The sequence below is a fragment of the Scyliorhinus torazame genome, chromosome 21, assembly GCF_047496885.1.
Source record: "Scyliorhinus torazame isolate Kashiwa2021f chromosome 21, sScyTor2.1, whole genome shotgun sequence".
Lineage (NCBI taxonomy): Eukaryota > Metazoa > Chordata > Chondrichthyes > Carcharhiniformes > Scyliorhinidae > Scyliorhinus > Scyliorhinus torazame.
Window position 1 is genome coordinate 114,716,855 of NC_092727.1, and position 27,023 is coordinate 114,743,877.

The 27,023-nt window shown below is 43.1% G+C and overlaps 1 protein-coding gene across 5 annotated transcripts in view; it reads left to right on the top strand.

The window, feature by feature from the left end:
- Nucleotides 1–20,660, top strand: part of LOC140398533 (signal transducer and activator of transcription 5B-like) — a 190,263-nt gene extending 169,603 nt beyond the window's left edge. For all 5 annotated transcript variants that reach the window (XM_072487310.1, XM_072487312.1, XM_072487309.1 and 2 more), the window contains 6 exons: nt 8,075–8,169; nt 8,563–8,705; nt 9,091–9,246; nt 10,761–10,812; nt 12,238–12,348; nt 14,365–20,660. In XM_072487310.1, coding sequence (XP_072343411.1) covers nt 8,075–8,169; nt 8,563–8,705; nt 9,091–9,246; nt 10,761–10,812; nt 12,238–12,348; nt 14,365–14,491 — 684 coding nt within the window. In that variant the 3' untranslated portion in view covers nt 14,492–20,660. The remainder of the gene's footprint in view (nt 1–8,074; nt 8,170–8,562; nt 8,706–9,090; nt 9,247–10,760; nt 10,813–12,237; nt 12,349–14,364) is intronic.
- Nucleotides 20,661–27,023: the final 6,363 nt, after the last annotated feature.

Sequence of the window (27,023 nt, forward strand, 5' to 3'; positions counted from 1 at the left end):
CACCATTTGGATTGGATTTGTTTATTGTCACGTGTGCCAAGGTACAGTGAAAAGTACTTTTCTGCGAGCAGCTCAAATAGATCATTAAGTACATGAAAGAAAAGAAAAAGAAAATACATAATAGGGCAACACAAGGTACACAATTTCAATACATAGACACCGGCATCGGGTGAAGCATACAGGAGTATAGTTTTAATCAGGTCAGTCCATAAGAGGGTCGTTTAGGAGTCTGGTAACATCGGGGAAGAAGCTCTTTTTGAATTTGTTTGTGCGTGTATCTCCTGCCCGATGGAAGAAGTTGGAAGAGTGAGTAAACCGGATGGGAGGGGTCTTTGATTATGCTGCTCGCTTTCCCTAGGCAGCGGGCGGTGTAGATGGAGTCAATGGATGGGAGGCAGGTTCGTGTGATGGACTGGGCTGAGTTCATGGCTCTCTGAAGTTTCTTGCGACTTGGGCCAAGCAGTTGCCATACTAGGCTGTGATGCAGCCAGATAGGATGGTTTCTATGGTGCATCTGTAAAAGTTGGTAAGAGTTAGTGTGAACATGCCGAATTGCCTTAGTTTCCTGAGGAAGTATAGGTACTGTTGTGCTTTCTTGGTGGTAGCCATTCCCACCTGTGCTGCCACTTTTAAGGAACTGTGGACCTGCACACCCAGATCTCTGTGTCTATGCTCCTGATGGTTCTGCCATTTATTTTATAGCTCCCACCTGTATTGGATCTACCAAAATGCATCACCTCGCATTTGTCTGGGTTAAATTCCATCTGCCATTTCTCCGCCCAATTTTTCAGCCTATTTATACCCTGCTGTATTCTCTGACAATCGTCTTCACTATCTGTAACTCCTGCAATCTTAGTATCATCTGCAAACTTGCTAATCAGACCAGCTACGTTTTCTTCCAAGTCATTTATATATATATATATATTTATATTACAAACCGCAGAGGTCCCAGTACTGATCCCTGCGGAACACCACTAGTTACAGACCTCCATTCAAAAAAACACCCTTCCACTGCTACCCCCTGTCTTCTATGGCCAAGCCAGTTCTGAATCCATCTAGCTAGTTCACCCCGACCCCATGTGATTTAATAATTTGCACCAGCCTGCCATGAGGAATCTTATCAAATGATTTACTAAAGTCCATGTAGACAACATCCACAGCCCTTTCCTCGTCAATCATTTTCGTCACCTCTTCAAAAAACTCAACTAATTTAGTGAGACATGACTTCCTTCGTACAAAACCATGCTGTCTGTTGCTAATAAGATCATTCACTTCCAAATGTGCATAGATCCGATCTCTGAGAATCCTTTCCAATAATTTTTACTATCACTGACGTCAAGCTCACTGGCCTATAATTAACCGGGTTATCCTTGCTACCCTTCTTAAATAATTGGACAACATTGGCTATCCTCCAATCCTCTGGGATCTCACCTGTGGCCAACGAGGAAACAAAGATTTCTGTTAGAGGCCCAGCGATTTCATCTCTTGTCTCCCTCAGTAATCTGGGATAAATGTCATCTGGCCCTGGGGATATGTCTACCTTAATGCTTTTTAACACACCTAACACTTCCTCCCTTGTAATAACAACCTGTTCTCTAATGTTTACACATCCCTCTGGGACAAAACCAATCAACGTGTCCCTCTCCTTTGTGAATACCGATGCAAAATACTCATTAAGGATCTCACCTACTTCATTTGGTTCTATGCATAATTTCCCTCCTTTGTCCTTGAGGGGGCCAACTCTTTCTCCAGCTACCCTCTTGTTCCTAATATACGTATAAAACGCCTTGGGATTCTCCTTAATCCTGCCTGCCATAGATATTTCATGACCCTTTTTGCCCTCCCTAACTCCCTGCTTGAGCTCTTTTCTACTTTCCTTGTATCAAGTGCTTCATCTGTTTTAGTTGCCTAGACCTTACATATGCATCCTTTTTCTTTTTGACTGGACTCGCTATTTCCCTGGTCAGCCACAGTTCCTGAATCCTGCCTTTCGTTTTCATCGACACAAGCCTGCTCTGCACTCCCATCAACAGCTCCTTAAAAGACTCCCACATTCAAATGTGGATTTTCCGTCAAACGACCTCTCCCAAACAACAGCCTTCAAATCCTGCCTAATCTGGTTGTAGTTAGCCATACCCCAATTTAGCACTTTAACCCTAGGACAACACTCGTCCTTTTCCATGAGTATCCGAATGCTGACAGAATTATTCGCCACATGTTCCCCCACTGCTACCTTGATAACCTGGCCGAGCTCATTCCCTAGTATAGTCCCCTCTCTAATCGGACTATCCACATATTGTTCCAAAAGTCTTTCCTGGACCATCCAGACACCTAGCCCTAAGGGATTTCCAGTCAATATGAGGAAACTTAAAGTCTCCCACTACAACAACCCTATTATTTCTATATCTATCCATATTTGTTCTGCAACTTCCCGTGGTCTGCTAGGAGGCCTGGAGTACATCCCCATCATAGTGACTGCCCCCTTCACGTTTCTGAGTTCTACTCACAGTGCCTTGTTACGAGGTTTTTCCAACGTGTCCTCCCTTTGAACAGCTGTAATATGTTCTCTAACCAATATTGTACCCCCCCCGTATCGCATAAAACATCTATATCCCAGAATATTTAGCTGCCAGTACTGTCGTTTTTAAAAATAATATATTTTATTCAACTTTTTCAGCCAAACAAAACAGTACAAAGGTTTTTCCCCTTTTTACAACAGCAAAACAATATAAATAACCGTGACCGTATTTTAACAAATAAATAAATAATATATAAACTAAATGGCAACTGCCATAACAAAAATAATAACTCTCCCAAATAATAAAATCAGCAATTCAATATACATAACCAAGTACCAATATCTTTACAAAAACACCCCTGAGGACCCACCTGGGCTCCCCCCCCCCCCCCTCCCCCCTCCCCCCTGGGTTACAAAGAACAAAGAAATGTACAGCACAGGAACAGGCCCTTCGGCCCTCCAAGCCCGTGCCGACCATGCTGCCCGACTAAACTACAATCTTCTACTTCCTGGGTCCGTATCCCTCTATTCCCTCTTTTCATGTATTTGTCAAGATGCCCCTTAAATGTCACTATCGCTGCTGTTGCTGCTGTTACCTTCCCATTTCCTTTATCGTTCTGCGAGGTAGTTAATGAACGGTTGCCACCACCTGGTGAACCCCTGAGCCGAACCCCTTAGTGCAAACTTTATCCGTTCCAGTTTTATAAACCCTGCCATGTCGTTTATCCAGGTCTCCACGCCCGGAGGCTTGGCTTCCTTCCACATAAGCAGTATCCTTCGCCGGGCTACTAGGGACGCAAAGGCCAAAACATCAGCCTCTCTCGCCTCCTGCACTCCCGGCTCTTCTGCAACCCCGAATATAGCCAGCCCCCAGCCTGGCTCGACCCGGACCCCCACCACCTTTGAAAGCACCTTCGCCACCCCCACCCAGAAGCCCTGCAGTGCCGGGCATGACCAAAACATGTGGGTGTGGTTTGCTGGGCTTCTCGAGCATCTCCCACACCTATCCTCTACCCCGAAAAATTTACTGAGCCTTGCACCGGTCATATGTGCCCTGTGCAAAACCTTAAATTGTATCAGGCTAAGCCTGGCGCACGAGGACGAAGAGTTTACCCTACGTGGGGCACCTGCCCACAGCCCCTCTTCAATCTCTTCCCCCAGCTCTTCCACCCATTTTCCCTTCAGCTCATCCGCCATGTTCTCCCCCTCATCTCTCATTTCCCTGTATATATCTGACACCCTACCATCCCCCTCCCATGTCCCTGAGATCACTCTATCCTGAATCTCCTGCGTCGGGAGCTGCGGAAATTCCCTCACCTGTTGCCTCGCAAAAGCCCTCAGTTGCATGTATCGAAATTCATTCCCTTGGGGCAACCCATATTTTTCCGTCAGCGCTCCCAGACTCGCAAACGTCCCGTCCAGGAACAGATCCCTCAGTTGCACAATCCCAGCTCTCTGCCATGCTCCAAATCCCCCATCTATTCTCCCCGGGACAAACCTATGATTATTTCTTATCGGGGACCGCACCGAGGCTCCCGTCATTCCCCTATGCCGTCTCCACTGCCCCCAAATTTTCAGTGTTGCCACCACCACTGGACTTGTGGTGTATTTCTTCGGGGAGAACGGCAACGGTGCCGTCACCAGTGCTTGTAGGCTGGTTCCTTTGCAGGACGCCATCTCCAATCTCTTCCACGCCGCTCCCTCCTCTTTTCCCATCCACTTACACACCATTGAAATATTGGCGGCCCAATAGTACTCACTTAAGCTCGGTCGTGCCAGTACCCCCCTCTCCCTGCTACGCTGCAAGAATCCCCTCCTCACTCTCGGGGTCTTCCCAGCCCACACAAAACTTATGATGCTTTTCTCGATCTTTCTTGAAAAAAGCCTTCGTGACCATCACCGGGAGGCACTGAAACACAAAGAGGAATCTCGGGAGGACTACCATTTTGACCACCTGCATCCTCCCCACCAGTAACAGGGGCACCATGTCCCATCTCTTAAAATCCTCCTCCATCTGTTCCACCAATCGTGTTAAATTAAGCCTATGTAAGGTTCCCCAACTCCTGGCTATCTGGATCCCCAAGTACCGGAAATCCCTTGTTACCCTCCTCAGCGGTAAATCCTCTATTCCCCTGCTCTGCTCCCCCGGATGTACCACAAACAACTCACTCTTCCCCATGTTCAATTTGTACCCCGAGAATTCCCCAAATTCCCCGAGCGTCTGCATTATCTCAGGCATCCCCTCCACCGGGTCCGCAACGTACAACAGTAAATCATCTGCATACAATGATACCTGGTGTTCTTCTCCTTCCCTGAGTACTCCCCTCCACTTCCTGGAGCCCCTCAGTGCTATGGCCAGGGGCTCAATTACCAATGCAAACAGTAACGGAGACAGGGAACACCCCTGCCTCGTCCCTCTATAAAGACGGAAGTAATCAGACCTCTGCCTGTTCGTGATCACACTTGCCACTGGGGCCCTATATAGCAGCTGTACCCATCCAATGAACCCTTCACCAAAACCAAATCTCCTCAACACTTCCCACAGGTAGTCCCACTCCACCCTGTCAAATGCTTTCTCGGCATCCATCGCCACCACTATCTCCGCCTCCCCCTCTGGTGGGGGCATCATCATCACCCCTAGCAGCCTCCGTATGTTCGTGTTCAGCTGTCTCCCCTTAACGAACCCAGTTTGATCCTCATGGACCACCCCCGGGACACAATCCTCTATCCTCGTCGCCATTACCTTAGCCAGGAGCTTAGCATCTACATTCAAAAGGGAAATGGGCCTGTAGGACCCACACTGCAGCGGGTCTTTATCCTTCTTCAAAAGTAACAATATTGTCGCCTCCGACATAGTCGGGGGCAACTTCCCCCTTTCCCTGGCCTCATTAAAGGTTCTCGTCAAGAGCGGGGCCAGTAGGTCTATATATTTCCTATAAAATTCCACCGGGAACCCATCCGGTCCCGGGGCCTTCCCCGCCTGCATGCTCCCAATCCCCTTTACCACCTCCTCCACATCCATCTGTGCTCCCAGTCCTGCCCTCTCCTGTTCCTCCACCTTCGGGAATTCCAGCTGATCCAGGAAATGCATCATTCCCTCCTTCCCTTCCGGGGGCTGAGCCTTATACAACCTCTCATAGAATGTCTTAAACACCCCATTCACTCTCTCTGCTCCCCGTTCCATCTCTCCCTCCTCATCCCTCACCCCACCTATCTCCCTCGCCGCTCCCCTCTTCCTCAATTGTTGGGCCAGTAAACGACTCTCCTTCTCTCCATACTCATACTGCACTCCCTGTGCCCTCCTCCTCTGTGCCTCTGCCTTACCCGTGGTCAGCAGGTCAAATTCCACATGTAACCTTTGTCCTTCCCTGTACAGTCCCTCCTCCGGTGCCTCTGCATATTGCCTGTCCACCCTCAGAAGTTCTCTCAGCAATCGCTCCCTTTCTTTACTCTCTTGCTTCCCTTTATGTGCCCTTATGGGTATCAGTTCCCCTCTGACCACCGCCTTCAACGCCTCCCAGACCACTCCCACCTGAACCTCTCCATTGTCATTAAGCTCCAAGTACCTTTCGATACACCCCCTCAACCTTAGACATATCCCCTCATCCGCCAACAGGCGCATATCCATTCTCCAGAGTGGGTGCTGTTCCTTTTCCTCTCCTATCTCCAGATCTACCCAGTGTGGAGCGTGGTCCGAGATGGCTATGGCCCTGTCACCTTCGGAATCAGAGTACTGTCCTTTTTAACCAAGTTTCCATTACCATAACCACACCCAAGTTCCGTGCATGAATCAAAGTTCTAGGTTCATCTGTCTTACCTATTATACTCCGTGCATTGAAGCAGATACACTCCAGATCTCCAGGCCTACTGAGTTCAACCTCCCCCAGCTTGCCTTTCCTCTTAGCCAGCCTGGCCCTGGTTCCACGCTCATCCCCAGTCTCTGCACTTGCTGGCTTTCTGTTCTGATTCCCTGCCCCTGCCACATTAGTTTAAACCCACCCGAACCATACTGGCAAACCTCCCATCCGACTGACAATGCATGCTATGGGCAAACATTTCTGTTCTTGTGAGTTTTCCTAAGTATTGTTGAGCAAAGTTCAATCATTCTGGGTGCTGAACAGGAAGTAGGAGCAGGGAAAACAGCTGTGCTCTCCATCGATGTGGACGCTAGTGTTGCTAACTTTGCCTTAGTTTAATTGCTCTGTTTTATCGCCTTTGCTCTTGAGTCGCCAGGTATCTTTATGATACCGCCACGTGGTTCAAGTCTGAGTAATGATCAATAATCCAATACACCGATTAGTAAGATTTAAATCAAAGCACATTTATTATACACAGTAATCACTACTCATGCATAAATTCTACCTCTAAGCTACTTCTTACAACTAACAGGCTTATACTTAACTTGGAACTGGCCCACCAGGTCAGGGAAACGAATGGCCTTTCGTTCGGGTTCTGAGCCTGCGCGATTTGAAGTTGGTACAGATTGATAGCTAGGAGCGCCTATTTCGTAGCGAGCGTTGAAGTAAGACTTACAGTTCTGACCAGCTGCTGAAGAGTGAAGAGCTGGAGAAGAGAGCAATTTGAACTTGGGGCTCAATTCTTATCGTCCCCAGGGGCTTCCCGCCTTTCGGGGCGGACCCCATACCTGGTCCCAAGTGATTGGACTTTGTCCCAATCGCTTGGTTCAATTTTCTCCAATGCTGGAGCGGTTCCCTGATCGATGGGCGGTCTTGAGGTGGTCGTTCACCTCCCTTTGTGTAGGCTTCTGCTGGGGAAGAGTCTGGTTTTGCTTTGTGTGTCTAAATGTTGCTTATTGTTCCCGGGGATTGCTCATTAATATGCAGATGGCTGGTGTTTTGATATGCTGATGGTTGCTGGTATCGATCTTGTCTGGCCTTTCCAGAGGTAAATACACAGCCAACCTGCAGCTGCTCGTTTTTGTCCTGTTGGCTGACTTTCCCATCAGCCTTTGCCGTTCGCCATTTTTAATCGGGAGTTGGCCATTTTAAGTGGCTACACTAGGCTGAAAGTATTGGTTGTACAAATATGGACATTTGGAATGCATTACTGTTCCTTGTTTGTTCATGCCTGTATTAAAAGACACTCAACATCTGTGCTACTTTAATACAAGTATTCTTAATTGTATGCTGAATGATTCTTGAGAGAGCCTGATAAATTTGAGACTGATTATGATTATATTAAAGGAACAAGGATAGTATTCCCGTACCAGCCTCTCCGAATAAGCACCGGATTGTGGCGACTAGGGGCTTTTCACAGTAACTTCATTTGAAACTTACTTGTGACAATAAGCGATTTTCGTTTCACTTCATTTCATTTTATTTTTATTTTATTTTACAATTGCTCTCAACTACGCTAGAAATTTCCACAGATTGCTAATATCTTTTCTGAAGATGGAGAAATAAAGATAATATATAAGTTAACAGGATCCTGTTGAAAATATCTTGGCAATAATTTACACTGAATTTTCGATATAGCTTCATTTAGCTATTTTGTCATACTAATACATGTGGTATTTGGAATTTTCTTTTCTTAAAGGAAAGTTTACCAGGTCGAAATTTCACATTCTGGCAATGGTTTGACGGAGTCATGGAACTGACAAAAAAGCATCTAAAGCCTCATTGGAATGACGGGTATTGTATTGTCTTCTGCTTTCATTGTCTCTAAAGTTATGAATTGTAAATATGTTGGTATGTCTTTGCTGCATCTATGCGGGTACTATATTTAAATAATGTGCAAGCAATTTGAAGCATGGCAAGTCAATTTATAGATACGAGATCAAAATCCTTCCAAGCACTCGCAACCTGAACTCTGATGAAGAATGGCTAACTTGTGCAAAGTTCCAGATGGCGCCATGTTTGCTATCAGGAATAAAGCATGAAGTGGGGATAAAAGATAGTAGAATAAGGCAGAATAGTGTTCGGATACTCTTTTTTTTTTTCCCTTTGTGATATAAATTATATTTTATTCAGAATGTATAGTATTAAAACCATAGTAATTTCAATGCATATCTGTGCTTCATGCAGGGCAATTCTGGGATTTGTAAACAAGCAGCAGGCACAGGACATGCTGCTTTCCAAGCCAAATGGAACCTTCCTCCTGCGATTCAGTGACTCTGAAATTGGAGGGATTACAATAGCTTGGGGAGCAGATAATCCCAACAAAGCAGGTGTGGTCATGGGAAAAGCATCTATATCTAATTTATGACTTTGTGGCAATTATCATGACATCTGTGATTAGGAAAGTTCCGTAACTGCTCTTCTATATTTAATTGTGCAAAGTTTATGTATTTAAGAAGAAAATCAGCTTAGTACATAATAATCTTTGGCTAATCTTTACCATTGTTGTTGTCCATGAAAGACTTATGATTACTGCATCCATGGACCTGCTATTTGTGCCTAATACTTGGAACATTAAAACAAAATTTACTGTTTGAATATGGACCATGCTGTTTTAACTTTATAAATTACACTGCTTTGTTAATTTTTATGTAAATTCTACTCTTGTCCTACTGAAATACAAATCAGATATTAACATTTGTGTATATTTTGTAGGAGAAAGGATGGTTTGGAATCTTATGCCATACACAACCAAAGATTTTTCAATTCGATCACTAGCAGATCGTATCAGTGACCTCAATCATTTGCTGTACTTGTATCCAGACAGACCCAAAGATGAAGTGTTTTCCAAATATTATACACCACCGTTATGTAAGTATAACTTGCTTTGCTGATGAAGAAAGGCTTCTATAGAGTTTTGTTATTACTTGTGGTTTAGCTCAGTGGGCTAGACAGCTGGTTTGTGATGCAGAACAAGACCAGCAGTGCAGGTTCAATTCCCGTACCAGCTTACCCGAACAGGTGCCGGAATGTGGCGACTAGGGGCTTTTCACAGTAACTTCATACTTGTGACAATAAAAGATTATTATTACTTGAGGGAGGTGGTGGCACAGTGGTATTGTCACTGGATTAGTAATCCGGAGAGTCAGGGTAATGCTGTGGGGACCCACATTCAAATCCCACCATGGCAGATGGTGAAATTTGAATTCAATAGAAAATAGGAAATTGGAAGTCTGGGGCGACACAATGGCACGGGGTTAGCACTGCTGCCTCACCGCACCAGGGACCTGGGTTCAATTCCAGCCTTGGGTGACTGTTAGTGTGGAGTTTGTGCATTCCCCCTGTGTCTGTGTGTGTTTCCCCCGGGTGCTCCAGTTTCCTCCCACAGTCCAAAGATGTGCAGGTTAGGTGGATTGGCCATGCTAAATTGCCCCTCCGTGTCCAAAAGGTGAGATGGGGTTATTAGATAGGGTGGTGGCGTGTGTCTAGATAGGGCATGGAAATTGGCCTAGGTAGAGTGCTCTTTCAGAGGGTCGGTGCAGACTCGATGGGTCGAATGGTCTCCTGCACTGTAGGGAATCTATGATTCTATTCTATGATATTTGCCAAAGCCGCACAAACATGTTTTAAATATAATGTAGTAGTTAGCTTGAATTCCAAATATGTTGTGGCACACGAGCTTTTTAGTTTATTTAAGAATTATTTCTTTTGGCAGTACATGTGTTCCTTTCTTTAGAAGAGGAATACTCCACCAATAAATAAGTCTGCTTTGTCCATCAAATGTATGCAAAATTGAGCAGTGGAGTATAACAACTATTTTTGTGATAATACTTGTCTGCTTGGTCAGTAATTTAACACCGCTGTACGATACACATGTTAATATATTGGCATACTTATGTAGGCTTGAGCCTGTGTGTTCAATATTTGCAATTTGTCAGAGGAAGGAGCTAAACTAGAAGCCAGGCAATTTCTTGTTGGCAGGAAAATTGGGATGAATCATTCTTGCAAACAACTGTTTACAAAGCTACACCTGGTAAGGTTGAGACACAGGTTGTTTACTTATGTGATAGAAGAGTCTGCCAAGGGAGCAAATTATTCAGCAAATGGTAAACTGAGTTGATGATCAGTACAAATAAATACTTTCATTTTTTATGGAGGACAAAAATGAATATTATTTCATGATGTCTGTCATGCACTATGAAACAAATACTTTCCAAATCGAGCAGTTAACATTCATGGTGAATTGCAAGTACATCCTGATCCTGTAACAAAGATGCACTTCGCTGTGTCTTAATTTTCGAGCATTTTTAATCATCTGTATGACCATGTATATGAATTAATGTTGAATGAATAACCTATATTTTTATTTTTATTCCCAATTGTAGCAAAAGCTGTAGATGGGTATGTAAAACCACAGATCAGACAGGTAGTTCCAGAGTAAGTACTTTTTATGATTTCTTTTGGAAAAAATCTTTTTAAAACTTGTTTTAATTTTTAACTGGAGTATTTTGCAAATTGGCTGACTCCAACCTCTAATCATCTGTCTTTGGCACTCAATTACAAATTATGAAATTAAGACTGCTGTTATAGTTGTACTAAATAACAAAGACAATGTAATGATGGATTCAGACAGGCTCCTGCATAGGATATTATTGTAAAACTCTTTCTGCTCAATCATGTTTTCATTGTTGGTGAAATAGGCCAAAGATAAATTAGTCGGCATTTTCTTGGGGTGGTAAATCTCAGATGGATTTCTGAAAGTTGAAACAAAAAAAAACAAAAAAATCTTTCTTGGCTATCTTCACAAAAACATTCTTTTACCCATTGGAGAAAAGTGGGGGAAGTATTTGAAGGATTCCTGAGCTAATTATCCAAAGATGTGCAGGTTAGGTGGATTGGCCGTGCTAAATTGCCCTCAGTGTCCAAAAAAGGTTAGGTTGGGTTACTGTGTTATGGGGATAGGGTGGAGTTGTGGGCTTAAGTAGGGTGCTCTTTCCAAGGGCTGGTGCAGACTCGATGGACCGAATGGCCTCCTGCCCTGTTTTAAAAAATAAAATAAAAAAATCTATGATTATCAGCCTGTTGAACCGCATCATGAAACAGTCCTTTTGTGGCCAACAAGTCCTGGAGCTTCTGGTCCAGAGGTAGGGGCACTACCACTGTGTCACAAGACCTCTATTGAATGGTGTATCTTTGTCTGGAAAGCCAGCAAGGTATGTCTAAGGTTAAAACTTTGTGCATTGACCTTTTAATTGCTCCATTGCTCCAATTGATTTGTATTTGGTCATTAGAATTTTGTAATTTACCTGTTCATTCCTTAATCCCACCTAAATTGGTGTACTCGTGTCATTGGAGTTTATTATTGGTTGTGAGAAGGCTGAAAGGAAAGGAAAATGACAGGGTTGTTTTCACTATAGTGGATAGAAATGGGGAGAAGAAGGGAATACTGAGCCCCTTTGGAGATCACTCTGCTTTATGTCATGTCAGTATATTCATTTCGCTTTTGGCAGGTAATTTGACATGGACTTTCACAGAAGGAGACTAGAAAAATACAGGGCAATGGAGTACCAATATGCATTTGTTAATGCAGAAATGTCTATGAAAAGAATTTTGGTTTCCCATAATGTGAGATATTTGCTGTGAACTTCTCAAATACATCCCTTCGTAATGAAACTTGCCAAAGTAGTAGCTATGTTCTTGATAAGTTAGATGTCAGAGTTTATGCTATGCCATTACATTGTATAGAGTCTTTTTGTTGCATCTGCATTGCTAATTTTGGAGGTTATTACATGTACTTTGTACAAAAATATATGAATATTCAAACAACTATTCTGCTTAGATTAATATTTTTTCTATTTGCAGATTTGCTACAGCATCATCTGATGCTACATCGGCAAGCAGTACCTACATGGAACATGCAGCATCATCACCTGCTGTTTGTCCTCAACCACAGTATCCCCTCTATCCGCAAAAGTATGCATTTTTTTCAGTTATTATCCATTATTCTTTGGTGGCCTTTTCGTACATTTTTCCTCTCTCAACAGAGTAAGTGATATTCCAAGGAAAAGATATTTGCCCCCTATGATCCAGTTGATGTATCCTCCACTGCACTCTGAACAAACCAAACTTCCCTCAAAGCTACTCCTTCCCTAGTTTTCTACCTATGCCTTTCTAACTCGTCTCTCCTGTCTCTCCTCATGCTTTCTTGGAGCTATGTTTATCCTTGAGACTCTTAACACTTACTCTTATGACTCCATTTCCACTAAATTATTGACCACTCACACCATCCCACACTCTGGCCACTGTCTCAGGCTGAGGCAGAGTTTTCACAATCACGGTGTCTTATTTTCACCCTGCCACATGGCCCGCCTATTTCCACTTCCATAACACCACCTTTCTCTATTCCCTGCTTCAACATACCTGCTGATGAAATTCTTATCCATGCTTTTGGCAATATGGTTCCTAAATCTCACCACTTGTCTCCTTTTCAGACCTTTCTAAGATTCTACCTTTGTAAACAAGCTTTAATTCACCCATTCTAACATCTTTATTTCTGGTTTATGTCAGTTTTTGTCCGATTGATCTCTTGTAAAGCACCTTGGAATGTTTTCCTACTTTAAAAATTGCTATATAAATGTGCGTTGTTGGGGGTGGCGCAGTGGGTCGCACCCCCACAACCCAAAGATGTGCAGGTTAGTGGATTGGCCACGCAGGCACGGGGAGAATGTACAAACTCCACACGAACAGTAACCCTGGAGCATGGATTGAACCTGGGTCCTCGGTGCCGTGAAGCAGCAGTGCTAACCACTGACCCACCGTGCTGCCCCCCGCAATTTAGCCCCTTAATTGGGAAAAAAAAAGAATGGGTACTTTAAATTGAAATAAATAAATAACCTACTCTGTTAATGGTAGGCAGTTGGGGAGAGTTGCAGAATAAAGAGATCTAGGGGTACAGGTTCATAGCTTCTTGAAGGTGGAGTCGCAGGTGGACAGGGTGGTGAAGAAGGCATTCAGCATGCTAGGTTTTATTGGTCAGAATATTGAATACAGGGGCAGCACGGTGGTGCAGTGAGTAGCACTGCTGCCTCACGGCGCCGAGGTCCCAGGTTTGATCTCGGCTCTGTATCACTGTCTGTGTGTAGTTTGCTCATTCTCTCCGTGTTTGTGTGGGTTTCGCCCCCACAATCCAAAGATGTGCAGTCTAGGTGGATTGACCATGCTAAATTGCCCCTTAATTGGAAAAAAAATGAATTGGGTACTCTAAATTTATTTTCTTTTAAAAAGAATATTGAATACAGGAGTCTTGTTGAAGCTGTACAAGACATTGGTAAGACCACACAAGGAATACTGTGTTCAGTTCTGGTCACCCTATTATAAGAAGGATATTGTTAAACTAGAAAGAGTGCAGAAGAGATTTGCGAGGATGCTACCAGGACTTGATGGTCTGAGTTATATGGTGAGGCTGGATAGGCTGGGACCTTTTTCCCTGGAGCGTAGGAGGCTGAGGGGTGATCTTATAGAGAACTAGAGGGCATAGGTTTAAGGTCAGAGGGGAGAGATACCAAAGAGACCAGAGAGGAAATTTTTTCACACACTTGGTGGTGAGCATCTGGAACGAGCTGCCAGAGGCAGTGGTAGAGGCGGGTGCAATTTTTTCCTTTAAAAGATAGTAAGACCGTTACATGGGCAGGGTGGGTATAGAGGGATATGGGCCAAATGCGGGCAAGTGGGGCCAGCTTAGTGATAGAAACTGGGCTGCATGGACAAGCTGGGCTGAAGGGCCTGTTTCCATGCTGTAAACACCTATGACTCTTAAGTAAATGTATGTCGTTGGCATTTTTGATATTGCATGTATAAAGCAGCAAACAGCCTTTCTCTTTGGGCAGATTCAAAGTACAACAGAATCAATTACTTTAGTTTACAGATGAGGCTTGTCTCATTGTCTTGCCGATGAGTTGAATGCACTTTTCATTATTTTCTTTCATTTAGCCCAGACAGTATACTTGATCCTGATGGGGATTTTGACCTCGATGATACAATGGATGTTGCCAGACATGTGGAGGAACTTCTGCGCAGACCAATCGAGAATCAGTGGCTTCCTCATCAACCCACATGATTGACCATCCCCACCTCATAGAAGTTATTGTTTCTTATGGTTTCATTCCATAAGTTGCTTTATTTCCAAATCATTCATAATGTGAAATGTTAATAATGCTTGTGAATCTAATATTTTTGTGCATGTTGAGGCAACGCAAATGTTTTTAAATGTCTTGTTTGCTTGGAAGAGGCTGAGGTTTTGGAGACTGCGGGTTATAGTTTTCTGTTGTACAAAATGCCAATTGCTCTTTGCATGTTTTTTATTTACTTTTTTGAGTTTTTGTTGTTGCTTTTTGGTGGATAACCCAGTACAGTTTTAATTTTTATTTTAGTCTGTTGTGTTTCACGATTTAAAAAGCTCAGTTAAAACCCAATTTATGTCACTGCCCTTATCAAGAAACCAGTCAAAGCTACTTCAATTATGTATGGGTTCTACTTTTTTAATCATTTGTTAGGATAGTAGATGGGCTTTAGAGTGGTTTCACAGGTCGGCGCAACATCGAGGGCCGAAGGGCCTGTACTGCGCTGTAATGTTCTATGTTCTATGTTCTAGTTGTATTTTGTTGGAAATTAATATTCACTTTTTGGTCGACAAATTCAATTGAACACTGGGTCATAAATTGGCACAGAAGGGCCACACTAACAATGATTTTGCTCTTTAAGAAAAATTTAGACCGATCTTTAAGTGTTAGTGACATGCTCATGGTGAGACATTTAGGAGGGATAGTTTATGATGTATATTTTTGTATCCCGAAACCATTTTGTTTATGCTTGCTTTGGTTGTTCCCATAATCACACTGAATTAATTGAACAGTTTTTTTTAAAGAAGATCATACATCAGGCCTCTTTCACACATCAGTTTTCGAGGAAGCTCTTGTTACATAGTTTAGGTATGTAGTTTGTATAAAAAGTGCATGAGTTTGGCGTATCTGTCACAATTTGCACTGAACAAAATCAAGGCATATATATTCTTTTTAAGATGACTAGTTTGTGTTGTATCAACATGTGCAAAACTTCCAAGTTGCCAAAATTCAGTCATACAAACTAGTTACCTTATGACTGTAACTTTGAATTTTTAAAATTTCTTAAATGGGTATCAGAAGAGAGGAGTTGTACAATAGCTGCTTCTTGGATCATGTAAGGGCATTGTTCTACATACAGAGTTACTAGGAAGAAAGTATCTCTATGGTTAATTTAGCTGTCCATGTGGCCGCATTGAAGTCATCCTGTCTTCTATCTCTGTCTTGGTTAACCAATATCTTGATGATCTCTCCCTTCTGACTAATGAGGGCCATGTGCGAAAAGGATTTAATGCATTTTGACCCACAGTGGATAGTTATGACAATGAGGAAAAATAGCCAGGCTCATTTCTGAGATGCCTTAATAAGCTGTATTGGAGGTTGATTTGCTGCAGTAGAGGGTAGTATTAGAAATGTATTTGTGTTTTGGGTGTGACTGTGACTATACTTGATCCTAGCAGTACCAGGATATGGGTTGAACAAAAATTATTCCTTGATGCAGCAGAAGCCTTTCAATGGGACCACCCCTCTAGTAAATGAACAAAGGAAATGTTTTTAATCATTTGTTTTCAAACAACCACTAGATAATGTACATGAATTGAAACCATGTTTGTTCTCTTAAAGGGGTGCCCACTTTGATGTTTGCCATAATCTCTTATTCAGGAATGTCATGTTCAGCCTGATAGCCACAAACAAAACGGGGAAGACAGAAGCAATGCAGATGTTTACATTTTAAATTATCCAATGTACTTTCCCATAAAAATATCAAATATTCTAACAGCTTGTGCTCATTGCTTATTTGCTTTTTTGTTAATATGCCCAGGCCTACTGAGATGTAACATTTTATTTTACAGTTACAGAATATTTGGTTATCTTTAATGTAAGCTAACAAATGTCCAGTGTATTACTGCCAAATAATATTTGCTAGTTCTGATACGATTGTAGACCTGTTCATATCATGGAGAAAAAATTGTTTCTTCTTCTTCAGGGCTCCTGCATGCCATAGGCATTTGTTTTTTTTGCCATGCAAACATGAGAAGATTAAATTCTATCCCTCTAAATTCTGATAGGAATGCTCCCTGTATTTGACTTTTCTTCATAAACCACTTCTTCATACTGTACCTCCCCTACTTCAGCTGTTATATTTGTTTGTCTTTCATATTGATAGAAAGTTCCTCCTAAAGACCCTCAACCTAACTTTAAGAATTGCATTATGATCACCTTAATTCCTGAGGCGTCTTATGATGCATGATTTGACTTGGATGCAGTCTTGTGCACTTCTCTGCAATGTTGGCCAGTATTAAACAATATATTTTTACATTTTATGTTCCAGTAAATGGCACAATGGGTTATGTACTTCGGGATACAAGTATCATATAAATAGGGATGTGGTACCTTCTCTTTGAAGCTATAAGCGTTCTTCATGAAATTACTTTGGCTCATTTTAGCTCTGGGGCATCAGTCCATAGCTCACAATTCATTATTGTCTTCAAGGAAGTCTTCAGGATTGCAAGTCTATGAAATAGAAGTGTCTAAAGTGGGTTTATGCACTCTGAAATTGGGAATGAGATATATTGATAGTGTAGTGGAGGGAGAACTGTTACCCTGAATTTAATCTCCATTTTACCTGACCTGGGAATGCTTAATGCCAGTGAATGCTTAAAGAAATAGTTGCAGCCCTCCTTCGATTGCTTTTACCTTGAAAAGAAAAAAAACTTTGGGCATGTGACCACAATGCAGGCTTCCATTGTGGCGTGCAAATGTATACAGTTCACCTTATGATATTACTGAGCGTAAGGAGAGATTTTTTTTAAGTAACTGTTTTTGGGTAAACCTTACCAACTAAAATGCTATCATGTCCAACCTCCACAGAATTGCCTGATTTAACTGTTGCAGTGATTTCTATGATACATTTGCTGATTGCTGAAAGGGTGGACATATAATACAGTCAGGTACAGAGCTGACGCTTCACAGTTGTTGATACCTGTCCAAGCCAAGGAACTATGCATTATAATGCTGAACTGCACAAATCCGCAACATTGTCTTTTTGTTATTCAGGCACAACTTGCATACTGTTAGGACTTTTCCAGTCTTGATTGGTTGTCTTTTCCAAGGCGCATACATACACACCTAAACTTGGAAAGGTATATCATAGTTCCTTCATTGTCAAAATCCTGGAACTCCCTATCCAACAGTACTTGTGAGAGCATCTTCACATGCAGCAGTTCAAGAAAGCAGTTCATCACCACCTTAAGGGCAAGTAGGGATAGACAATAAATTAGTCTTGTTAGTGATGGCCACACATAAAACAAATAATGCCAATATCACCAGCCTTACGACTGACGACTATCTCTTAATATCCACGCTGCCCCCAGCCCCCCCCCCCCCCCCCTGCAATTGTTATACCCTGGAAGGAAGACCTCAGTTATATCTGATTAGCCTTCTTAATAGATATTGCTTATGGAGTATAACTATTTAACCAAAAGGTGTCCCAGAGCTCCACTTAGCTATAACTTCTGTTGCAAAAACAAATCCACTGAGAGCACTATCCTGGGTATCAACAAAATTGTAACTAATATTTCATCAACACATAAAAGAGATTGTTTTGTAAGATAACGAATTGGAATATTGCTCACGTTTACAAAAAATTGCAGTTTAAAATTGGTCAACTGTCAGACATTTTAAGCAAAAGCTGAGGCAGTCCTCCTAAATTGGTCCTAGTTTCATGTGGCTCTTTTGGTGTGTGAAAGGTAACAATGCCCACTTGCATTCATATAACATATTTAACATAGTAAAGTATCCCAAGATGCTCCACAGGAGCATTACAAAAACTAAACATTTGCAAAAGTTTGGTCATAGAAGTAAGTTTTAAGGAGCGACTTAAAGGAGGAAAGAAAGGGGAAGAGCTATGTGAAGGGAATCCCAGAGCTGAGGTTAATAATAATCTTTATTGTCACAAGTATGCTTACATTAACACTGCAATGAAGTTACTGTGAAAAGTCCCTAGTCGCCATATTTCAACGCCTGTTCGGGTACACGGAGGGAGAATTCGGAATGTTCAAATTACCTAACAGCATGTCTTTCGGGACTTGTGGGAGGAAACCGGAGCACCCGGAGGAAACCCACGCAGACACGGGGAGAACGTGCACACTCCGCACAGACAGTGACCCAAGCCGGGATCAAATTTGAGACCCTGGCGCTGTGAAGCAACAGTGCTAACAACTGTGCCACCGTGCTGCAACCAGTGTTGGACTGATTAAAATCAGAGTGCTCAATAAACCAGATTCCGGGAGTGAGCTATGGTATTGAGAGATTCTCGAGATTGGGAGGGACAAGGCCATTAAGTGATTTGAAAACAAGGCCGGGAATCTTAAAATTAAGGTGTTGCTTGAAAAAGGGTGAATGCAAATTAGCAAGCACAGGGGAGATGGGTACGCAGGACTTGATGCAAATTAGGACAGAGTTCTGAATAACCTCCAGTCTGCAGAGTGTAGAAAGTGGGAGTCAGACCAGAAGTCCATTGGAATAATCATGTTGAGAGGTAATGGGCATAGATGAGGGTTTCGGCAGTGGATACGCTGAGGCAAGTAAGACTATGTTACTGAGGTGGAAATATATAGTCTTGGTGATGGAGTAAATGCATGGTAGGAATCTCATCTCAGGATCAAATACAACACCAAGGCTACGAATTGCCTGGTTCACTCTCGGCCAATTGCCAAGGAGAGTGGTGGAGTTGCCTATACCTAAATGATACAGGAGGTGTAATTCCCTACCTGTGGAATTTTTGTCATTCTTCGAATTAAAACATCCCTGACCATAATCCCTCTCGGCCATCTCATTGAACCTTGGATCTGTTGGCCACTTTGTCAGTGAATTGTTGACATAAGGTATTGATTTTTTTTAAATGACCAAGGTTCTGTAAACATGGTGGAAGCTGGAGGGATGAGGTGTGATCCAGATACCAAGACAAAAAATTGATATGCCAGAACCAATAAGGAGGATTGTGCAACTTTGTGCGAATAAGAGGTGCTGTAAAATTTGACTAAAACTCGTGTTTTAGGAAGTTTGAGCCCCACTCTGCTGATGTAATCTTATTGCTCATGGTCTAGGGAGTGAAAAATAAAGCTCCTAACATTACTCAACAGCCACTGCTGGAAAAGTATCTGGATATTGGTCAAGAATACATTTGAGGTTGGTATGCGTTTGGTTAGTCACTAGCTCTAATTGGTCATGGAAGAGTCCAAGTAGATGAATATGTGATTTATCCCAGTGGGAGTAGATTAGACCAAAACAAAAGTAGCAGACGAGCCATTAAGAGAAAGATCCCAAATACTGACTGGCTACTTCCTCAGGTGTGAACAATGGTTCAAGTTGGAAGTGTTTTCTGCATGATTATTACTTGGTGCGTGACCTAATGATATGTTGATTATGAAATTAAGTTCAACATAAGTGCATGCATTCATTTTTCCTTACTTTCGCTGCTCTTCACTTCAGAGAACTTGAAACCAATTAGTTAAAAATAAACCAAATACATCAGCTAAGTGCAAAATTGTATACAGTGTGAGGACAGACATGCATTCCTGTGTAAATTTAAAGTGATAAATATACTGTACATTTCATTTGGGCTTGCACTTGTGAAAGTAATTTAATTTTTATGGACCGGGTGCAGAAAGGTGGGGTTAGAAAGGGAACCAGTCCTTGGGCTGGCATGGACAAGATGGGCCAAATGGCCTCCTGGGCTGTAACATTTCTATGATTCTGTTCTATGATTCAAATGTGAAGGATTCCTGCAAATGAAGAAAATGACAACTATACCTTCAATGTACTTTAAATGTGCTTCACTTGGTTCTAGCCCAAAATGTTGTAATTGTATTTTATGTTTGGGAGAAAAAGGAACAATTTAGTCTCTATCTGATATTACTAATACCAGCAAAAGCAATATTTCTAATTGGTCACCTAAGTTATGCTGTATTTGTAGTTCTTTATGGTTCGTCATCACTAAGTTCATAATGCCATCACTTTGTTTTTACAGTGCTATCATCAACTTCGTTACAAAAGAACTATTGTAATAACATAAATAAACGTTTACAATCTAAAAGTTCATTTAAATTGGATAGAATGTATGTCTGTTAATAAGCCCTACCAGTAAATTGATTTATTTTTTAACTACCTCTTTGTTGTCTCAACACTTCTCTCATCACACACAACTGGTTAAGTAGGCGTCAGTCAGAGTAAAATGTGAAACAAAAACTTAAGTCTATATGTGGTTTTTTTTCTCGATTATAGGTTTGGGTTTTTGGGAGCTGACTCTGGTTTCGCATGTTCTTGGATGTGTGATAAAGTCACTTCCTGCCTGCAACCACTCCTACTTCATATTCATTATATTCATGGAATACTGGCTACCTAAACCAATTTGAAAGCAGATTGACTCTGTTCCTGGCTCTCAATCAAACAGCCTTTTTTCCCCCGCCTGTTCAATGTTTTATAACTACTGAGAAAATCATTCAAAAATGATTTCAATGCGTTTGTCAAGGCCCGATGATTTTTCTCTGAGCTTGCTTATAGCCGTGTCCTGGAGGTTAGTCTTCACTTGCTGTAAGACCGTGGACAATCCTGACATATTTACGCCAAGTTTTATGACAAAATGGAATACTTTATAATCAATCATTGAAGCCAAGTGTAATATTTAAGTGTGAACGAAATGGAGAAAATATTTGAGCGATTTTTGGGTTAGAATACAAAATGGAGTCTAACCTCAATTTTATACTGTCATCCAAATATCTTAATATTTCATTTAAGTACTTGGAAATAACACAATATTGTGAACAGCAAGATCTTACAGACACCACTAAGATGAATAACCGGTCTTTGAGGGAGAAATGTTGGCCAGTTGAACAGGCAGGAACAGCCTTAGTTCAACGTTTCAAATATATAATTCCTTTTTGGTATTGTATTGGAAAATCAATCTAGATTGTGCACTCAATTTTGGAGAGAGACTTTAGTCCTAGACCGTCTGACTTAGTTGAAAGAACTGCCAGAAACACTGGTTTAGAAATGAGCTATTTGTTATAATTACGGTACTAAAATTATGAACATGGAAATGTATTGTTACTGCATGTGAAGTGCCTTAGGATATCTTGTTATGTTCAAGGCACTATATAACTATAAGTTGTCTTTGCACAGCTGATTAAGTGCTCAGTCACTGTTGTAATGTTTGAACCATGGCAGCCAATTCGTACACATTAAGGTCCCATAAACAGCAATGATGTTTACGTGATAGTTGAAGGATGAAAGTTGGCATGGGGAACAGAGCTCTGCTTTAAAATAGTTGACACAGGCAATGGCCTCGTTTAAATTTCCCATCTGAAAGATGACACCTCTAATATTGCAGCACTTGCTCAGTACTGGATTGTGATGTCCAAATTCTATGTTGAAGTCTCCAGAATTGTATTTGAAACCACAATCTTTGGACTCAATAGTGTGAACGCAACCTGTCCCATGCTCAATATTAAATCACTGGTCAGTGATCAGAATTTGTCTGGTTTATGGTAGAATATTCAAACCTATTTTGTTACAGAGGTTTAATGGAGTTTTATCTTCCATCAGCTAAGTAATTGTTAAGAGCCATTCTGGGCACTTCATCCTATCTTCAGTCTCCAAGAGGACAGTTGTTGGTCATTAAATAACTGATGAACAAACATTCTGTTCGGTACACTGTAGTGATCAGGCATTTCACAAGCGGCACGACTCAGTACAATGCTGTGCCATTGTCTGCCGAATAACATAAGCAGCATATCCCCCAGAGCAGGGTTTTTCAAAAGTGTGGGTCAGGGGCAGGTGACAAGAGCGATGTCATGGAGCGATCGGTCACGGCGTTCCAACACAGGTACCGATCGTGGGGTAGGTCCCAATGGCTGCTACTAACACTTAAATTGAGACTGAAAATCGCCTATTGTCACAAGTAGGCTTCAAATGAAGTTACTGTGAAAAGCCCCTAGTCGCCACATTCCGGCACCTGTTCGGGGAGGCTGGTACGGGAATTGAACCGTGCTGCTGGCCTGCCTTGGTCTGCTTTAAAAGCCAGCTATTTAACCGAGTGTGCTAAACCAGAATGGTGGCTACTACTGGCTGTTAAATGAGAACAAAATGAGGCTATGGCAGTAGTGAGATAGTCATATGCCCTGCACGTTCCTTTGACGTCAAGTGTCCTGTATGTATGTGCTTTTGGTGGCAAATCATAGAGGAGAGCTTCCATTTTCTAGATGTGAGCAAGCAACGTAAGAGGACTGTGAAGATGGATTGTTTTGTTACAAGGAAGGGATGGCCTGAAACATAGGCAGTATACATACTGGCCAGGATCTCTCATCTGAATCTGCTGGAGAGAGCTGCTCAGGAAAATCCATGGCAGGAAAGAGCAGTGCTAGTGTTAGCTCTGTGCAGAGCTTGGGGACCTCTGATGAATAGCCTACAAAGAAACAACTCGGGAACAAAGCTGTATAAAGATGATTTCTTGAGGTATAGAATTTACAGTGCGGAGGAGGCCATTCGGCCCATGGAGTGCACCGGCTCTTGGAAACAGCACCCAAGCCCACCTCCCCTTTTTGGACACCAAGGGCAATTTAGCATGGCCGATCCACCTAATCTGCACATCTTTGGACTGTGGGAGGAAACCGGAGCACCCGGAGGAAACCCATGCAGACACTGGGAGAACGTGCAAACTCAGCACAGACAGTGACCCAAGGCTGGAATTGAAACTGGGTCCCTTGCGTGGTGAGGCACCAGTGCATTGCCCTCTCCTGTGAATCTGATTGGAGTGAGAGCGTGAGCCATGATTGAATGGCGGAGCAGACTCGATGGGCCGAGTGGCCTAATTCTACTCCTATGTCTTCTGGACTAAGCATGCTCCCCTTTCTCATTAAAGGTACAGTACGAAGTCTTACAACACCAGGTTAAAGTCCAACAGGTTTGTTTCGATGTCACTAGCTTTCGGAGCGCTTCTCCTTCCTCAGGTGAATGAAGAGGTATGTTCTAGAAACATATATATATAGACAAATTCAAAGATGCCAAACAATGCTTGGAATGCGACCATTAGCAGGTGATTAAATCTTTACAGATCCAGAGATGGGGTAACCCCAGGTTAAAGAGGTGTGAATTGTATCAAGCCAGGACAGTTGGTAGGATTTCGCAGGCCAGATGGTGGGGGATGAATATAATGCGACATGAATCCCAGGTCCTGGTTGAGGCCGCACTCGTGTGTGGAACTTGGCTATAAGTTTCTGCTCGGCGACTCTGCGTTGTCGCGCGTCCTGAAGGCCGCCTTGGAGTTGTACCTGGTGTTGTAAGACTTCGTACTGTGCTCGCCCCAGTCCAACGCCGGCATCTCCACATCATTCAAGGTAAGTGAAGGTGTGTGGGGGGGGGGGGGGGAAATGGGGAGGCATTTTGCTGATAAAACCTACTCTTGGGGGTGGGCAGTTTAAAATAAAAGGAGAATGGGAGAGAAACCATTGCTTAAATGTCGAGGGGAGATGCTGTCTCCCCATTGACCCACACTGGAGCTGCCAGGATTGATTGAGAGGATGTGCTGTGGCCCCAGTGACCTGTATCCACAACGTCAGCGCGCTGAGTGCGGCTGGCTGTGTCGCTGAGGATGAGGAAGGCGGAAGAAGGTGAGTGAGCGAGCAAACCTTGCTTTTAAACAGCGGGGTGGAGGGGGTGGGAAGGGACAACACTAACACACTCGGCAATCGGACTCAAATTGGGGCCGCTCCGGATTCAGCTGCTCTTATTTTTGTGCAGTGATCTGAATGTCCCAGCACCTTCCGGCTGTTCAGGGCCTGTACCGACATTGTTACGCTAAAGTTGCAACTGTTCCTGGAAACATTGTAACGTTTTCCGAGTTCTTCCTCGATGTAGCCGGCAAGTTACAATGAAATAATCACACATATAATGCTCCAAAACTTCCATTTCAATCTTAAATTTTCTACATTTATTTTTTATGCTGACCAGGAATTGGGAGCAAATCCAATTTCCTGTTATTTCTTAAGGTTTCATGACCACCAGCCTTTTTTAAAAACTTGACTCCATTTCTATTAGTTTTAGCAATGATGTTTTATGGGGACAGGTTTAACACAAAATCCCTACACGTTGCCATGTTAATGGTAACTCGTTTAAAATATTTGGAAACCAGAGTACTATTACCAGTGTGGGGTAAGCATACTCCCAGTGAATTTGATTTCTTCCAGAAGTTACATCAGCAATAGTCATTTTAATTCCTCAGTTTGCAGAAGGGAGACATTGCCCAAGTATTAAAGTCCTTTAAAAGTTGAGGGTTGTCTAAGAGGTTCAGCCACTTACCCCTGTACTCAATGGGCCGAGTGGCCTATGTCTTATGGTCTTATACTCACTGCCAGGCTATGTTGACAGTGAGGTCTCAGCGTCCTGAAAACACAAGAACAAAGAAAAGTACAGCACAGGCCCTCAAAGCCTGCGCGGACCTTGCTGCCCGTCTAAACTAAAATCTTCTACACTTCCTGGGTCCGGATCCCTCTATTCCCATCCTATTCATGTATTTGTCAAGATGCCCCTTAAATGTCACTATCGTCCCTGCTTCCACCACCACCTCCGGCAGCGAGTTCCAGGCACCCACTACCCTCCTGTGTAAAAAAAAAAAAACTTGCCTTGTACATATCCTCTACACCTTGCCCCTCGCACCTTAAACCTATGCTCCCTACATACCTCTTCATTCACCTGAGGAAGGAGCAGCGCTCCGAAAGCTAGTGACATCGAAACAAACCTGTTGGACTTTAACCTGGTGTTGTAAGACTTCGTACTATGCCCCCTAGTAATTGACCCCTCTACCCTGGGAAAAACAAGGAACACCCAGCGGGTAATATTAGATTTTGGGCCCTGTCTTTCCGAACCTGCTTAATTTCGAGTGAGGTGGAAACAGGAAATGCTGGAAAAACTCAGCGGTTCTGGCAACATCTGTGGAGAGAGAAATGAGAGTTAACGAGGAGACTGGCATGACTCTTCCTCTGAACTTGTTTCCAGTGAGAAAATATTGGACAGCACTGCACTGGGTGAAATCATTGGCAAGTTGAAATAAGTTAGGGGCATCCCACAGAATCCCTTTAGGCTGTTGTGTGGTTATTCTTTTATTGGGTTTAATTTTTTATTGGGTTTTTGAACACAGTATATTTACAGTTATGTACATAGATTAATATATATATTAAAAAATTAAAATAAACTGGTAGGATATTGTGCACTAGCTCAACAACAGCAACTCTGCTCAGTTAAGCAATATTATGTTTAACAAATAAGTAGGCACCTGTTTTTTTTTTGGGGGGGGGGGGAGGGGGGGAACTGGGGAAGTACACATGCCGGAGAAACAATTACATTAGTTATGTCCAATACAGAGAGGGCAATATGAGAATGGATCTGGCATTGGTGATGAAACAAAAGAGAAAATGCTGGAAAATCTCAGCAGGTCTGGCAGCATCTGTAGGGAGAGAAAAGAGCTAACGTTTCGAGTCCGATGACTCTTTGTCAAATGGTGGTGTTACTTGCTTCTCACCAGACGATTTCCGCTGCCGTTGTCATCGCGCGTTCACCTCCGCTTCGGCCGTTCGTCCTGTCTTTCGCCCGTATTTTCCTTGCTCTCTTACTGTATTTACCGAGTTTGTTGTCATTTCCCATGCTCTCCTTTCGGCTATCATTCCCTCACCTTCCCACCACTATTGCTCCCAGTCTCTTCCCTCTACCCTCCCCCTTCCCTTCTCCTGTGGTTCGTCTTTATTTTCCCTTAGGTTTAGCTGTACCCCAGCCCCCCCCCCCCCCCCCTTCCATTGGGTAAATCCCTCCCTCTCATGCCCTGGCTACTTTCCCCTGACTCTTGGCTACCTGGCTATTCTTCTGCTTGTTCGTTGGCCACAAACAGGTCTCGGAACAATTGGGTGAATGGCTCCCACGTTCTGTGGAAGCCGTCGTCTGACCCTCGGATGGCGAATTTGATTTTCTCCATTTGGAGAGATTCAGAGAGGTCAGACAGCCAGTCTGCAGCTTTGGGTGGTGCTGCTGACCGCCAGCTGAACAGGATTCTACAGCGGGCGATCAGGGAGGCAGAGGCAAGGGCGTCCGCCCTCCTCCCAGGAATAGATCTAGCTGGTCTGATGCTCGGACGATCGCCACTTTCGGGCATGGCTCCACCCTCATCCCCACCACTTTGGACATTGCCTCGAAGAAGGCTGTCCAGTACCCAGCAAATCTGGGGCAAGCCCAGAACATGTGGGCGTGGTTGGCCGGGCCTTCTTGGCTCTGTTCACATCTATCCTCCACCTCCGGGAAGAACCTACTCATACGGGTTCTTGTTAAGTGGGCTCTATGTACCACTTTTAGTTGCGTCAGGTTGAGCTTTGAGCATGTGGAGGTGGAGTTGACTCTGCAGTGCTTCGCTCCAGAGTCCCCACCCTATTTCAATCCCGAGGTCTTCCTCACATTTCTTTCTTGTTGCCTCTAGTACGGCGTCGGCCC